General features: G+C 33.0%; 1 protein-coding gene across 1 annotated transcript in view; it reads left to right on the forward strand.

Annotated features, from left to right (window-relative positions):
- The first annotated feature begins 800 nt into the window (after positions 1-800).
- LOC134680890 (transient receptor potential cation channel subfamily M member 3-like) overlaps positions 801-17,361 on the forward strand; it is a 38,492-nt gene continuing 21,931 nt past the window's right edge. Inside the window, exons 1-10 of the mRNA XM_063540170.1 lie at positions 801-882; positions 4,339-4,645; positions 5,463-5,572; positions 6,537-6,649; positions 8,482-8,648; positions 9,570-9,752; positions 10,663-10,866; positions 12,140-12,323; positions 12,925-13,087; positions 13,959-14,103. Coding sequence (XP_063396240.1) covers positions 4,367-4,645; positions 5,463-5,572; positions 6,537-6,649; positions 8,482-8,648; positions 9,570-9,752; positions 10,663-10,866; positions 12,140-12,323; positions 12,925-13,087; positions 13,959-14,103 — 1,548 coding nt within the window. The 5' untranslated portion in view covers positions 801-882; positions 4,339-4,366. The remainder of the gene's footprint in view (positions 883-4,338; positions 4,646-5,462; positions 5,573-6,536; positions 6,650-8,481; positions 8,649-9,569; positions 9,753-10,662; positions 10,867-12,139; positions 12,324-12,924; positions 13,088-13,958; positions 14,104-17,361) is intronic.

The following is a 17,361-nucleotide window of genomic DNA, read 5'->3' on the forward strand; positions in this document are numbered from 1 at the left end:
TGGATGCGAGCGTCACTGATGAGTCTTTTGTAGACGAAACGCACGTCTGGCGTATATACGAAATTTATTCCTGGTATATATGATGAGTTTATTATTACGTATTCCAACACCTCACCTAATTACATCCTTAATTGATTTATGCAACACATACTTTGCGTGAAAAACAGTATGGAATAAAAAATATAGATACGCAAATAATTTCAGGGCAGAGGGATCCTCAGGGAAGACAGAAAAATATTAAGAAACATTTTTCGGGGACAACATAATAAAATATTGTCATGGACAGAATTATGTGGTCCATGGACAATATTTCATGGAGAACATTATTTCATATAACACATAGAGCAAACGTGGACGTATTTTTTTTTTATAGATAGGGCTACACTTTTAAAGAAGCAAATTCATGAATTTTTGTCTTGGGAGACAATGTATTTTATAATTACGTCTGTTGTATACTATATTAGATAATTTAAATCACATCACAAAGGTATTTTTAACTAATTTGACAAATGTAAACAAATAATAGAAAAACAGATATTTACTTATGGGGTGATTATCCATGACATAACATCAGTACATGTACAGAAAAAAACAGAACAAAAACAAAGTAAAAAAAGCATGTAACTTTATATTCTTCAGAGTTTTTCTTGCTGGCTATTCGATTTTTTCTTTTATAAATGAAACACATGAATACTTGCAATGTTGTTGGCAATTCTGATAGACGTTAATCAAAACCTTTACTTCAACTTTAAGTGTTATCTCCCATATATTGATCCATCAGCGCTTAGCAGCGCAATAAACTTCCGGGTATCTTTTGATCAGTTCGTTTCGTCTTTGCTTTTGTTTCTTTTGAGAAAAAATTGAGATGTAATCTTGTACCAGGTAATGTATTCATCAGTATACAGTATAACAGCTATCATACGCATAATAAACTAACAGCTTCTATGTTGATTATATATAATCTTGTAAACAGTGTAAACGTGAGGACGTGACTTTAAAAATCATAACAAGGAACATCATTCACCAGAAAGTTTGTGTTCACATATACTTTACCATGATTACAGCTTTTAACGCATCTACACCATATAGGAATAATGAACCTCCGGAAAACAATTATTCACTTTTTGTTTAATAGTAAACATGATAAATGCAACTCTTTTTATTAATATGTGCGTTGAGCTTAAAACCCTGACAAAAGAGAAAGAATGAGACTATACAATAGTGAAATCAATACATCTTGTTAGTTTCTAGTACAAAAAAAAAAACAAACAGGTACTATTCAGCAAATTTTAATAGACAGTTTGAAATCATTATACATCTTTTGTTTAATGTGACAACTATGGCTTACACATGTCTCTTTGAAAATGTTTACGTTGAAGACATTGTTTGAACAGAATTCCAGATAGTTTGCACTGGTTTGAACAAGTTGACTAATTTTAGAACATATAAGCTTTTTAGAATTGTAAATGTTTCCCACAGCTTCTAACTGCATTAAAGATTGTTTAACAATTTCCTTTTGGTTTGACAAATCAACCTTTACCGTAGCTCTCAACTGTACGCAACTTCTTATGCCATTTATTTTCCTAAATCTAATGCTGTGGTATTCTTTCTTTAATAATTCATTGGTGTCAAAACAAAATTAACTATTCTCTTATCTTTAATTATATCAAGATAAATGTAAGAAAGCTTTCACAAATCAAACCAAATACGACCATATACATAAACTTAACCATACTCAACACATATACCAGAATTTCAATTTTTTATTTGCACCAGACGCGTGTTTCTTCTACAAAAGATTTAATTGAAAAAAGAAATGGGTTATTAATATATAATATGTCAAAGAGACAACAACCCGACCAAAGTGCAGACAACAGACAAAGGCCACCAATGTGTCTCAGCGCAGCAAGAAAATCCCTCAGCTGGCCCCTATACAATTGTGTACGAGTTTAGTAAAAATGGATGTCCCGCTGAACATGTAAATGAAATAAAATTAAGAAGCATACAAGACTAACAAAGGCCAGAGGCTTCTGACTTGGGACAGGCGCAAACAGGCTCAGTGGTTTAACATGTTATGTGAGGTGTCTTACCGCCACCCATACCTCTAGCTAATGCAGAATAAAGACAAACATAGCAATATGCACATTAAAAGTCAGTTTAAAAGAAGTCCGAGTCCGAAGTCAGAATAGGTAACGAAAGAAACAAAGAAAAAATGACCATGATACATAAATTAACATAGGACAACAAGCAGGTACTGAAATGTCAGCTCCATACCTCAAAAAAACTGATTATGTCTTCATCATATGAAAAACAAGTAAATATCTCTCACGTTTGAATTTAGTCATAAAATATATGAGAATATAACCCGTATTATGCTTACAACTGGTTTTAGAATACATAAAAGGTATAAAGACTCATCAGTGACGCTCGAATACAAAATTTAAAAAGGCCAAAATTAAATGAAGAACGACGCTGAAGAGAATTGAGGACCATAAATTCCTACAAGATCGCCTTTGAAATTGTCTATATACTGTTAAGGTACAGTCGATGTTGTTCTGAACTAGATAAAATCACTTACCGTTGTAGTACTCTAATAATTCAAATTTGTTCAAACATAATTATGAAATTCAGTAAATTTGTCGGCCAAAACAATTTGATTTTGTCCAACGGGAAATAACTCAAATTGCTCTTACCAACTTAGGTAAAAGATGAATGACATAACCAATTTTTACCAACGGCATGTCGCCATCACTTTTATTTCAAAAACAATGGCAGGGCACTGTGAAAAATAAATAGGGCGCTTTAGAATTTCAAAAACACCTAGTTGGAAATACTAAATTTTCTTCATTATATTACTTCAGATATCTGATTTTTTCAACCAAATACCTTTTAAATCTGAGTTATTTTTGTCTCAGGTATATTGCGGTAGTTTCTTTTTTTATCCAAGTAAACGAATAAATTAATTCAAGGTTTATACGTCAGTAAAAGATTAAGGAGGTGTATTATGATTGCCTATGAGACAACTAACCACAAAAGCTCATATAAAATGGATGTTATCTATTATAGGCAATTGTATCTTTATCATAAATGTACGATGGGTTAGAATAACACGAACAAATGTTTTCTGTTAAAGAGGATTAAGTTCTTATAAATGTATATTAAGCTACTGATTATTGTAACATAAACACAACAGTTAAATGACTGAGTCATCAACAATTTTCACATTCAACTAATCCTGAAATTAAAAAATACAAAACATCACTATCAGTTTAAAACAATCCCTAATGTTTTGTTTTATAACTTTTGTTTTATCCTGACATAGGGCTGCACAATAAATACATCTTTAACAAAAATGTAATGTCTGTTGAAGAATTTCCATGTCATTAAGGAAATGCTTTCTTTAGGAAACGTTGAAAAACATGTTATGTTAGATACAGTTAAGTCGGCTTCATATCTTGACTTACATCTAGAAATTGACAATGAGGGTCGGTTGAAGACAAAACTTTACGACAAAAGAGATGATTTCAGCTTTCCAATTGTGAACTTTCCATTTCTAAGTAGCAATATTCCAGCAGCACCTGCATACGGGGTATATATCTCCCAATTGATACGATATTCCCGTGCTTGCATTTCCTATCATGATTTTCTTGATATAGGGGTTACTGCTCACAAGGAAGCTATTAAACCAAGAGTTCCAAATGGTGAAGTTGAAATCATCCCTTCATAAATTTTACGGACACCATCACGAGTTGGTTGACCGTTATGGAATAACCGTTTCACAAATGATATCGGATATGTTCCTTACGTCGTAACTACAATCCCCTTCCCTTTCATGAATTTGACCTACCGAATTAGACTATTTACCGGATATGTTATCACATAAGCAACACGACGGGTGCCGCATGTGGAGCAGGATCTGCTTACCCTTCCGGAGCACCTGAGATCACCCCTAGTTTTTGGTGGGTTTCGTGTTGTTTATTCTTTAGTTTTCTATGTTGTGTCACGTGTACTATTGTTTTTCTGTTTGTCTTTTTCATTTTTAGCCATGGCGTTGTAAGTTTGTTTAAGATTTATGAGTTTGACTGTCCCTTTGGTATCTTTCGTCCCTCTTTTATGATTTTCAATTCATTAGTATATATCGACAATTCTACACATTTGCTGTGTGGGCGAAAATAAATGTGAACTGCCTGCAGAAAAACCCCATGGAAGAGAATTTGCATCGGAAGTAGGAGAAACTTTGAATCTTAACTACTGATCATGCTGACCATCTTATAGTGTAGGTTAATGTTGTATTTTTATGCCTCATCGTGTGACATGAATTTTGATATTTTGTTTCAGGTGAATTTGAAAACCATCCAGACTCAATATGGCAGGGATTGGATCAAAGATATATCCTAGTGATAAAAACTTCATGCCTTTTGGAGGGCAAGATTTCAGCATGCAGTCACAGTTTAACACAGGAGGTGGAACAAATTCAAGGATGACGATGAAAAGAGATGAATTGGATGAGAAAAGAGCTAAAACACAGGAAAGACTAACATTAGAGGATGTTAGATTTTCAGACATGAGGAAGAAAGTTCCTTTACTCGGAAGGGTCCCTCAAAGTAAAATGATGGCTTCAAATGTGGACGAAAGTTTTGAGCAGGTATATAACAGATATGAATAGACGTAGATCTTGGTTAAGTAAATTGTCACAGGCGAGGAACAGTAGTTCGCCGATCATCATGTGTAATCCTGCCACCTGATCAAAGTCAGAAACCTGTAATTAGACAGTGTTTTTGTTTTGAAAAAGTAAGGCTTTTCTACCTCAGGAATAAATTACCTTAGCTGTATTTGGCAAAAGTTTTAGGAATTTTCGGTCCTCAATGCTCTTCCATTTCGTACTTTATTTGGCCCGTTTAACATTCTTTGATTCGAGTGTCACTGATGAGTCTTTTTTGAGTATTTATAAAATTTTCATCTTGGTATCTATGATGAGTTTATTTGCAACCACTGGGTCGATGCCACTGCTGGTGGAGATTTAATTCCCCGAGGGTATCACAAGCCCAGTGTTCAGCACTTCTGTACTGGCTTGAGTTATCATTGACATGTTCATAATTATAAATTAACTGTTAACAAAACTTTTTATTTTTGAAAAAGTAAGGCTTTTCTACCTCTGGAAAAGATTACCTTAGCTGTATTTTGCAAAACTTTTAGGAATGTTTGGTCCTCAATGCTCTTCAACTTCGTACTTTATTTGGGCCTTTAAACATTTTTTGATTCAGGCGTCACTAATGAGTCTTTTTTAGACGAAACGCGTGGTATCTATGATGAGATAATTTGAAAATGCTGAAGATCATATTTCGTTTTTTTTTTTATCGTTGATATAACTTTTATTTATAAGGTCACCAGAATTGTTTTACATTTATTATGTTAATTATAAGGCTTTTCTAATTAGATTATAGAATAAGCATATTTTTCAGCTAAAGGAGGATCATATTACTTTCATCAAACAAAATTTCAAGCAGTTAGAATGTCAAAAATTTGTTCCTGCACCAAATCAACACAAAATAGAGAAAACAGGAATGTTAAAGTATGTATTGTAAAAAAGTTTCTTAATTTTTATAAACTTAGTATACATCAATACTTACTATCTAAATATATGAATAATACTCAGATGCATTGCTGGGTGATGAATGCAATGACACATATTCCTTAAAGCTGTATAATTGATTTTAAGTTAAAATGCAATACGCATTGTAGTAGCTTTATTCCAAAATTTCTTCTTATAAACAAAAAAGTAAAATGGTAAAAAGGGAGACATGCACTCAATGAAAACAAAAGCTAATATAAAAATCTATAACTTTTGAATGTAGCCGGGATGTAATTTGTTCACGGTTTGTTTATATTCACTAATGTTGTCAATTGTTAACCGGTTAACTGTCGGAAGGACCGAGTACCGAATACAAAAAAGCTAGGCATTTTTCAATATTAACAGATTTGATATAAATGAGCATTGAAATCATTAGATAAGTATTTCCTTTTTTATTATATCATATTGATTAGAATAAAGACCGTCTACTGTGGATTTATTTTGTTCGTGGGTATCAAAACTTACATATCCGTGGATATTTGATTTCGTGGTTTCGCCAATCTCTGTATACAATGCCTATTGAAAAGATGATATTCGTTGAACATTTGAATTCGTGGATCACTTGTGCCCACGAAACCAACGAAAATTGGTATCCGACGAATAATAATGAATTCGGATTTTTTTCTATATCGATTTATAAATTTTGTACAGTGATATACTATTGTTGCCTTTATTTATTTATGTGCTAAGAGAAAGGGTTATTTTTGGTATTGAAAGTATTAGATAAAATGTAGTCAACATTCTAGGTGATTGCTGATAATCAAAAATTAGCAGTCTAAATGTAAATACTAAAAAAAAAAAGTCAAAACGGTTAGATTGACTATACCCATTTCTGCCTGTTGCAAACTCCTTGTTTTGCAAAATTTACAGGAATTTCTTTTATATCAGATTTCTTTTGTTTTAGGTGTCACTGTGGAGAGTTTTTAAAAAGTCATATTCCACATGAATATAACGTATCTCCACACCCGTCAAAACGAAAAGTAACGACATATAGATACGATAACCTAATTCCATCTGGTATGTGTTTAGATTTTAACTACTTTATAGGAACCCACAGATTTATCTTTAGATAATTACAGGCAAATTAAATATATGATAAATAAAAAATATACCATATAACAATGACACATCTGTATGTAGTAGTACGATTATAAATACAAAATCATCGACAATCGAACATGTTCTTAACACAAGTGTAAAGACTGTTTTCAAAATGGGGAATGAGAGTCATCAAACTTAATTGAACGAGTTGCTGCAATTCACTTAGAAAATCCGTTTTAAGAATTGTATTTAAATCAACCGTTCTACCCATTACACATCTGCAACTAATTCCGGGTCAGATCTAGATGAAAGGGACACAACATTACATGACTTGGGTTATTAAGGATTATAAACTACAAATCATACCTAATATAAATAAATTAACTCATCATATATGAGAATTAAATTTTGTAATTACGCCAGAAGAGGATTTTGTCTACAAAAGACTCATCAGTGACTCTCGAATAAAAAAGATAAAAGGACCAAGTCGAAGAGCATTGAGGACCAAAATTTCCAAATTTTGCCAAATAAAGCTGAAGTAAAAGAAGGAGGGACGAAAGATACCAAAGGGACAGTCAAACTCATAAATCTAAAACAAACTGACAACGCCATGGCTAAAAATGAAAAAGACAAACAGAAAAACAATAGTACACATGACAAAACATAGAAAACTAAAGAATAAACAACACGAACCCCACCAAAAACTAGGGGTGATCTCAGGTGCTCCGGAAGGCTTAGCAGATCCTGCTCCACATGTGGCACCCGTCGTGTTGCTTATGTGATTACAAAAGAGGTAAATAGTCTAATTCGGTAGGTCACATTCATGAAAGGAAAGGGGATTGTAGTTACGACGTAAGGAACATATCCGATATCATTTGTGAAACGGTTATTCCATAACGGTCAACCAACTCGTGATGGTGTCCGTAAAATTTATGAAGGGATGATTTCAACTTCACCATTTGGAACTCTTGGTTTAATAGCTTCCTTGTGAGCAGTAACCCCTATATCAAGAAAATCATGATAGGAAATGCAAGCACGGGAATATCGTATCAATTGGGAGATATATACCCCGTATGCAGGTGCTGCTGGAATATTGCTACTTAGAAATGGAAAGTTCACAATTGGAAAGCTGAAATCATCTCTTTTGTCGTAAAGTTTTGTCTTCAACCGACCCTCATTGTAATTACGATATAAGAAACATATCCGCTATCTTTTGTGAAACTATTCCTGGGGAAGAAAAGAGTTAGTTTTTCAAACATTCGAATGTATTGTAAACTGTTAACTGTAAATTTATGAATATGGCCATATCAGTGATAATTCATGAGTGCTGATTACTGGGATGGTGATACTCTTGTGGAATTAAAACTTTTCCAGCAGTGACATCGACCCAGTGGTATAAATTAAATTATCATAGGTACTAGGACGAAATATTGTATTTACGCCAGGCGCACGTTTCGTCGACGAAAGACTCATCAGTGAAGTTCAAATCAAGAAAAGTTAAAAAGGCCAAATATTTTACGAAGTTGAAGAGCATTGAGAACAAAATTTACATTGTTCGTTTTAATTCACAAAGTGGAACACAAAGACAATAAGAAAGTTAAAATCACTTGACACACAAATGAAGAGATATTCCGAAAATGTCGTACTTCATGTAACTATAATTGTTAACTTCTTTGTCAATCGGTCTTTGGTGAGGACTTTTTCATTTGCAATTGTTATCTTTAAATATGCAAGTAGATTAGCTGTCAAAATGTTCTTAATTAATACTTACATGAAATGTTTGACTAAATTGTAAATGTATTTGATAGATTGGAAGCCTTATATTGATCCCAACAATCTTGGATCTAAACCTCCTGAAAAGTTCCCTATAGTGGAATGGAAAGCTGAGCAGGCCATACAAGAAAAAAATACAACGTCTTTTGGTAAAATAAAATTTACAGGCATGGAACAAGTTGGTGGCATGAAACCTGCAAAGGTATGTTGATTTAGTCATATTTGGTTTTAAAAATGAGAATAAAATAACTCACCACAGACACAATGAAGAAAATGTTGTACGCTTGGCATGTTTCGACGGCAAAAGACTCTTCTGTGAAGCTCGATTGCAAATACCAAACGTCCAAATAAAGTACAAAGTTATAGAGGTTTAAAACCAGAAATAGTACATTCATACCTATAATTAAATCCATACCCATGACCTTAGTTTGACCATGCGGAATGACGAGTTGAAAACATTTGGTAATGGAACAGCACTAACTTATTAGACGAATTACCAAATGAGAAGTCATCTTATTAAAAATTCATTGCATGCATTGATTGCTAAATTTGAAAAATAAACTCTTCATGAGTTATTTCCCTTTTAAAAAATATTAAAGTTAGGTTTTGATAATTTATACTTTCACTGATCAAGAGTCATAATTCTTAAAAAATTAAAAGAAAAACCAATTGGTATCTGTTCAATGCAATAACTTTAAACCAAAGCTTGTAAAATATAAACAAGTGTTTCTAATGACACAATTGAGGTCAAATTCTATATGGCTGATTAGAAAAAAGGCGCAAACAAACGAACAAGTGGCAGGGATAAAAGCACACAAGCGCTTTCAAATAAAAGAAACCCTGGTTTGCTGTCAATTTGACCAGTGTCTATTTAAACACTCTGTAAGTAGGTGTGAAATCATGTTTTTTTTTTACAATCTTATAAAATGTTTGTTTTATTTGCATGGACTTAATTAACTTAAAACTGATAAATCTTAGGCTAGTATGAATTTCATTTCATCCTTAAATTATGTTCTACCAATCATTGCCACTGATTACTTTGTAAATAAAAAGCAGTGCTTTTGTCCGTCATGCGACCCCATTTTTTAGTACCATGTTACTCATCGCAAAATTGTTTTTTTAGTACTTACGTTTAACAGATAAAGAACAACCAGATTCAGTTGGCCTGGCTATAAAGCTGATGAAAGACCACTGGAGAATAATGGAGCCGAACACACCTAGTCTGATCATATCTGTTGTTGGTGGTGCTAAAAACTTCAAGCTTAATGGTAAAATGAGGGAAACTTTCCAGTCTGGTCTAATTAAAGTAAGTATAGTGATCTGGGGTTAAAAGAGGGAAACTTTCCAGTCTGGGGTTATTAAAGTAAGTATAGTGGTCTGCAATAAAAAGAGGGAAGCTTTCCAGTCTGGGGTTATCAAAGTAAGTATAGTGGTCTGCAATAAAAAGAGGGAAACTTTCCAGTCTGGGGTTATTAAAGTAAGTATAGTGATCTGGGGTTAAAAGAGGGAAACTTTCCAGTCTGGGGTTATCAAAGTAAGTATAGTGGTCTGCAATAAAAAGAGGGAAACTTTCCAGTCTGGGGTTATTAAAGTAAGTATAGTGATCTGCAATAAAAAGAGGGAAACTTTCCAGTCTGGGGTTATGAAAGTAAGTATAGTGGTCTGCTTTAAAATCAGGGAAACTTTCCAGTCTGGTATAATTAAAGTATGTATAGTGATTTGAGGTAAAATAAGGGAAACTTTCCAGTCTGGTATAATTAAAGTAAGTGTAGTGGACTGCGATAATATACAGTAAACATTCCAGTCTGGTCTAATTAAAGTCAATAAAGTGTTCTGCGGTAAAATAATGGCATCTTTCCATTCTGGTCTTATCAATTCATTAAGGTGGTCTGTTGCAAAATAATGGAAAATTTCCAGTACAAAAGTCTTTTGTTAACGAGGGAATAGTACTAGTTTTGTCTTTTAGTATTACTTTGGATCATTTGATTCCACTTTTGAAGGGTGAATGAAAAATTGTATAATCGTGTTTCAGGTTAAACCAGCCCATTCTGAAAATTCAGTTATAAGCAGCTTGACAATACTTATTGTTGTTTTATACTATAGGGTTGAATCAGGATTTATTTCCTTTGTGAGATACCAGTTTTATATGACAGTAATAATGAAATCAAGGTTTGTCATTCGTACCAATGCAATATATGCTTTATGTTATTTAACAGGCTTCTCAGACAACAAATGCTTGGCTGATCACATCAGGATTCAATATGGGAGTGATGAAGGAAGTAGGATTAGCAGTGAGAGAGGGACAGTCATTTGAATGGTATAAAGACAGATTTGCCCATGGTTTACGTTGTATTGGAATAGCTCCATGGGGATATGTTAAAGGTAGACATGTCTTAACAGACCACAATATGAATGTAGAGGTAAATTTTGTAGTTTATTTTATTTCAAATAAATGTATAAGAAACGGATGTTTGATTTTAAAAATGCTGACAAAAAATAAAAGAGTAGGAATTTCGAGGCATTGTTTACACAAGCAATAAAAATTAAGTGTTTGTGACTAAGTATAGGGAAAGGGTTCAGATCTCACAAAAATTGTTTAACCCCGCCTCATTGTTACGCCTGTCCTATACAGGAGCATCTGGGCTTTGTATGTCTAGTGTGACGTACATTATCACTGAACTATGCTACATGTGTGTTAAGGGGCCTGCCAAACACGCCTGCGGTTGCGGAATCCTCTCGTTGTGTTGAAAAGTAAGAGTGTAATGGTATCGAAACTTTCAATTGACCAAACATTAGGATCTACAATATCAAATATAAACCCGAATTATGGATGATGTAATTTGATTAACAGAGTTTAAACCTCAGTTACATAATAATGGCTAAATGTATCACAAACATGACAAACAATGTAAGAAATGTACACCATTGTTATGATGGTTACGTAAACACTCTTGCATTTTGTTTCTTATTTCAAAAATTTCAAATGAAAGGAGTTTTAACAGAACGTTTACGTAGCACTTTGCACTATAATCAATATATACAGCAATAGTTCACTTTTACCCCTTGCTATGTTGTTTGCACCTGTCCTTATTCAGGAAGCTAATGTTCAGTGGTTGTCGTCTGTTTCTGTGGTTCATAAGTGTTTCTCGTTTTCATTTTTATATATATTAGACCGTTGGTTTTTTCGTTTGAATGGTTTTACACTAGTAATTTTTGAGGCCCTTTAAAGCTTGCTGTTTGGTGGGAGCCAAAAGCTTCGTGTTGAAAACTGTTCCTTGACCTATAATGGTTTACTTTTATAAATTGTTTCTTGGATTGAGAGTTGTCTCATTGGCTATCATACAACATTCCTCCATATATTAAAAAATGAACAGAAACATGAGAAAAGACTAGAATGTTTTTAAGAATGGCCCAATAAGAAGATACGAAGTATCGTATGCTACCCTGGAAAAAATACAGGTAACGTCGCAGATGTTGATTGATTGATTTTTGATGTAAGTCTACTATGAGGTTAATACTATTTTGCTTTTTCAATACGGTCAATGAGGGGTTGAGGGTTGAGTACCTGGAGTCATTTCAGATCATTGTCAAACACACCCTTAACAAAAGCAGTGTTGACACAGTAGATGAACTATGAAGATATCTTCATATAAGGATTCCTGTTCCTTACGTATTGCAACATGTATATTTCAGGGAAAATTTGATAAAATAGCTGAATACTTGACCAGTAATGTGATAGAACATGCTAAACCAGTGCCTCTGAATTCCGATCATACACATTTTATCTTTGTTGATGATGGATACAGAAACTTATATAGGGGTGTAGCTAAATTTAGAGCCAGATTTGAAAAGAAACTGTCTGATCCTATAGAAAAGGGTAAGAGTATAAGTAAATTATTGTTAGTGTGGAATATGAAGTTAACAATAACTATAAAAACAGAGACATGTGATATATTTGCCAAAGGGAAAATAATATGTCACGGTTCAATTATTTGTAAAAGGTACCAGGCTTCTAATTTGATACGCCAGACTCGCGTCATGTTTACACAAGATTCATCAGAGACGCTCTGATCAAAATAGTTAGAAAGCCAAACAAGTATAAAGTTGAAGGGCATTGACGACACAAAATTCCAAAACTGCAAAACTCAAAATCAGATCACTGTGTAGTCTTCATCAATGAGCATGACCCGTTTTGTACATGATGTGAATGATGCGATCAAACTTGTGTCTTGCAACAAAACTACTTATTTGATTTATAAAACAGAAAACCTAAATAGCCAATCATGTAATTTGAAACAATGCAATTATTTATAAATTGATTACCATATACTTTTTGAAAGAGCAACAGACTTAAAATTCAGTTGACAATACATAAATGGTTTCTGATACTGTTGATTCACATTTTATACCAGAGATACCGATGTTCATGGCTAAAGATGAACCCTAAATTTATAAGTTCCCTATTATTATTGTTATAGGAGGAGAGGGAATACCAGTTGTATTGATTGTAGTAGAAGGAGGTCGTGATGCTATAGAGGATGCTAAAACCTCTCTTGGACAACATATTCCTGTTATCTTGTGTGAGGGTACTGGTCGAGCTGCTGACATACTGGTGTATGCTTACACTAATCCAGACAAAGGGTAAATGAATCTCTCATTACACATGTTTTATTTTAAAGATGCATGTTATTATTGCTGTTATACCTACTACATAATTACTGTCTTATGGTAAAATAGATCTTGACCTGATCAACAATTTTACTTCTGTCAGAGTTGCTATAAATGCTTTGGTTTTCGAGATAAAAGCCAAAATTACATGTAACCCTATGTTCGATTTTTAGCCAAGGTGACCGTCTTGGTTGGTTAACCGGGTCACCGACATGTTTTTTTAAACAAGATGCCCCAATGATAATTGTTTGGTTAAATTTGGCCCAGTAGTTTCAGAGGAGAATATTATTGTAAAAGTTAACGACGATGGCCGGCGGACGAAGACGACAGACGAAGGACGCGAAGTGATGGGAAAAGCTCACTTTGACCGAGAATTTTCCAAAATCCCCCTTTTAACCTTTGACAGCAGTTTTCAAGAATCTGCACCACTTTGCCACTCTACGACATGCCTTACAAAGAATTTATAATTATCTACAAAATAAGACATAACTAAGCCGTGAGGTATTTCGGTCCATTTAATTTTCAATTTGCCATACCTGTCACTGTACTGTAGAGAACAATAATTTATATAATAAATCAATTGGAATGTTTACGTTTGTTAATATCTTCAACTTTGTGATAAATAGTGAGCAAATGCAAGTACAAAATTACTTAAAAAATCTTTTATTTTTCCTAGGTTAAAGTAAAAAAAAGCACTTTGATTAAAGAAAATAGTAAAACAATGAAGCAAAATATTCTGAACTGGTCTCAAATTGATCGTAGATTTGAAAAAGGACATCAATTTAAAACTATTCATTGAATTCAACATACTAGTATATATTATTTATTTTCATGTTTTAATCAGACATAAGATTCGTAGGTCGATAAAGAAGGCTTATTTTGAATTAAAGCCAGCTGAAAAAGACGACCCTAAAGCGAAACAGAAAGCTGAGGAGGGGATTAACAAAGTTTTTGAAAGTGTCATGAGTTGTATTGCAAGAAAGAATATGGTAAGACATTGATATTTTCTGTTTTTTTTTGTGAAATTAACCCAACTGACTTAAAAAGTGAAGCTGTTCAAGAATGATATGATGATATCTAGACAGACAGACCATTATAATCTTCATTAACCTTATTCACACCACATTGTTAATAGTACGTATTATATAAATTAACTCCGATAGCAAATGTTTTATAATCTTTGTTTAAAATGTTTCTTCTGGATGCAAATCTTTGACAGTCTTAAAATTTATGGATAATTTTCTCATTAGTCCAAAACCGGCGAAGCCGATAGGAACTTAAGGTTTGCACTCCGTCCGTCTGTCAGTTCGAAAAATCAGTGTTCCATGCCTATTTTATTCGTGTATGAAGATATTGATGTGATGTTTTGTTTCAATATGTTGCGTTCCAAGTTACAGATCAACTTAACATTTTATTCAAATATGATGATATCTGCAGAATTATGGTTCATTGACTAAACAAATCACTCAAAAAATCAGTCTTCCGAAATGTGTTTTTTTTAATTCTTAAGGGGGCCTTATTTTATATTTGGAATGTAAAGTCAAACCTCGGCGTAGCAAACTCGGTATTGTTGAAAACTCTGATGCGTCGAAGGACAATATCATCTTGACAATATTCCTATATATTGCATCTTAACCTCTAATTAGCCGAACGTGGTTGATTCAAATTTCTCGGTTACAAAATTTAAAACAATACGTATGATAATTTCTTGCATCCAAAGCGCTTTTCTGGATTGACCTTTATCAGGAACGCTCAAAACAATACATTTGAAATTCGAAGATGTATAAGTTCCGAAACCGTTGAAGACTGTATGTCAAAAATACCTAAAATAAATAGCGGTTAAGTCTAACAAACTTCACAGTTCGGTTACGTCGGTTAATTCAAACAAACTTCATAGTTCGGTTAAGTCGGTTAAGTCGGTTAAGTCAAACAAACTACATAGATCCGTACCCAATGTTCGAAAGATTGAAATAAGGAAATTTCGGAAAATGCAAACTTAGAGATAGAAATTCAAATCAGATGTTTTTCTTAAGTTACATAACCAATTTTATAAATGATTTTATCTGTGTAAACATACTTGTTTGTATAACATTTAAATGAGTGTTTCTGGTAACCAGTATTAAGCAACTATGTTGTTCGTCTAAGCGTAACTTTAGTGTGATGAACATATTTCACAAATACGGATATACAAACACTTATAACAAAAGTTGAAATAGTTAAAAAGATTTAGACAATTACATGTTTAGATTAATAACCAAAAGAAATCGTACGTCAGACGACCTTCTTTTCACGAAAATTTTATGCCAGAGAGGGATTCCATAATTTTGTTTGACTGACCTATTTTATTTTTGTATTGATTTTTATCGTGCTTGTGACATTGATGTCATGAAAGCGAGACAAAGCGACCATTAATGTCGACCGGCGTCAAGTTGTATGTTTAGTCTATACATGCTATAGTTAAAGTTTGATTTAGACATCAATAACTTTGTGTAACCTTCATGGAATTTTAGAAAATCTTGACAGAAGCTTGGTTTTGACCAAAATACAGTACATGGATCAAAATTTAGAAAGTATTTTGCAGATAAATGACCTTTTATTAACAGTAAAAATCGTTGTTAGTCTGAGGTGTAAGTTTTTAAGGTTTCAATAACTTGGAAAAGCTTGTTAATGATCAAATACACTATCAAAAAGTAAAATTACAAAAATACTGAACTTAGAGGAAAATCAATTCGGAAAGTCCATAATCACATGGCAAAACCAAATAACAAAACGCTTAAAAAACGAATAGACAAGAACTGTCATTTTCCTGACTTGGTACAGGCATTTTCAAATGTAGAAAATGGTGGATTAAACCTGGTTTTAAGCAAAATTGTGAACATTTTTAATCTAAAGTTCCCATATTTCATGTATTTCATTGATTACTGTTTCTGTTCTTCCGTTGTTTTCCTATTTATAATTGATGCGCTCCCCGCGATTTCTATTTAATTTGAAACTGGATTTGTTTTCGTTTAATCCATTTTTGACTTATACTACTGTAGCATTTATTTAAGAATTGAATGCTTCTTTTTGTAAATTTATTGGGGTGTAATAGCGTTGACCGAAGTATATTTTTCCGCGCTTCATTCTAAAAATGTGCGCACGGTCATTTGTTATTTTATTCACCTATGCACTTTATTGTGGGACCACGTGTTATCATGAAAGAAAAGTTTTATTGAGTGATGCAATTGCTTACTGAATAACACGTGATGTGCAGTTAGCCAATCAGAATAAAGTGTTATAATGAAACATACACCTAATGCAATTATTTAACCATGACAAGTTATAGATTAAATTTGAGTATTGTTCAGTTCAGATGATTTGTGAGTTATTGTCTTAGGACTTGAAAGATATCCAGAAGTAATTATTTTATTTTTATACTTTTTTTTTATTCAAGGAGATATTATTTTTTTATATTTTGTATATTGATCAACCAAAAGATACAGATAACGTTTTAATTCTTAAATTAAGAATGGAAATGGGGAATATGTTAAAGAGACAACAGCACGAAGAAGAGCGGAACACAGCCGAAATGTTCAACTCATAGGATTTGTTTTACTGATCTATTGTCATTGAAAATAGAAAATTCATGCTAATAATTATCATTACTTTTTTAAAAACATTTTCATTGTTAATATGTGCACCGGGAGATATTTTTTTTTATGTAGAGAGTATTACAAATTAACCATTTAGTCAGCATTTTGAAACAATACAAAAAATGTTTAACCAGTAGAGGACAATTTATGCCACATAATGGTTTCAGATTGCTTCTTCTCTGATCGATATTGTTGAAATTAAGATCATTTGTATGTCATAGACACGTTTAATAATTTTAATGCGTCTGAAGCGCTTTTCTGGATTTACATTCATCAGAAACGCTCAAAGCCAAACATTTGAAATCCGAGGATGAAGAAGTACCGAAACCGTTGAAGAGCTATATTACCAAAATAACTTAAATTGATAGCCAAATTCATCTAAAGTCAATTTTGCATGAACGAGTTGAAACCTAAGTTTCTTAATAATTTCAAAATTTATAAACAGACAATTTTAGAAAAGTTTGTTAAATCATGTCAGTACCGAAATACTGACAACTGAGCTGATGATACCCTAGTGGATTGATAGTCCACAAGCAGAGGCATCGACCCAGTGATGTAAAATATCAAACTGCATGATGTTCAATGTATCAACTATAATAATTTTGGCTGATTTAA

This window comes from Mytilus trossulus, chromosome 8, assembly GCF_036588685.1.
Source record: "Mytilus trossulus isolate FHL-02 chromosome 8, PNRI_Mtr1.1.1.hap1, whole genome shotgun sequence".
NCBI classification, from domain to species: domain Eukaryota; kingdom Metazoa; phylum Mollusca; class Bivalvia; order Mytilida; family Mytilidae; genus Mytilus; species Mytilus trossulus.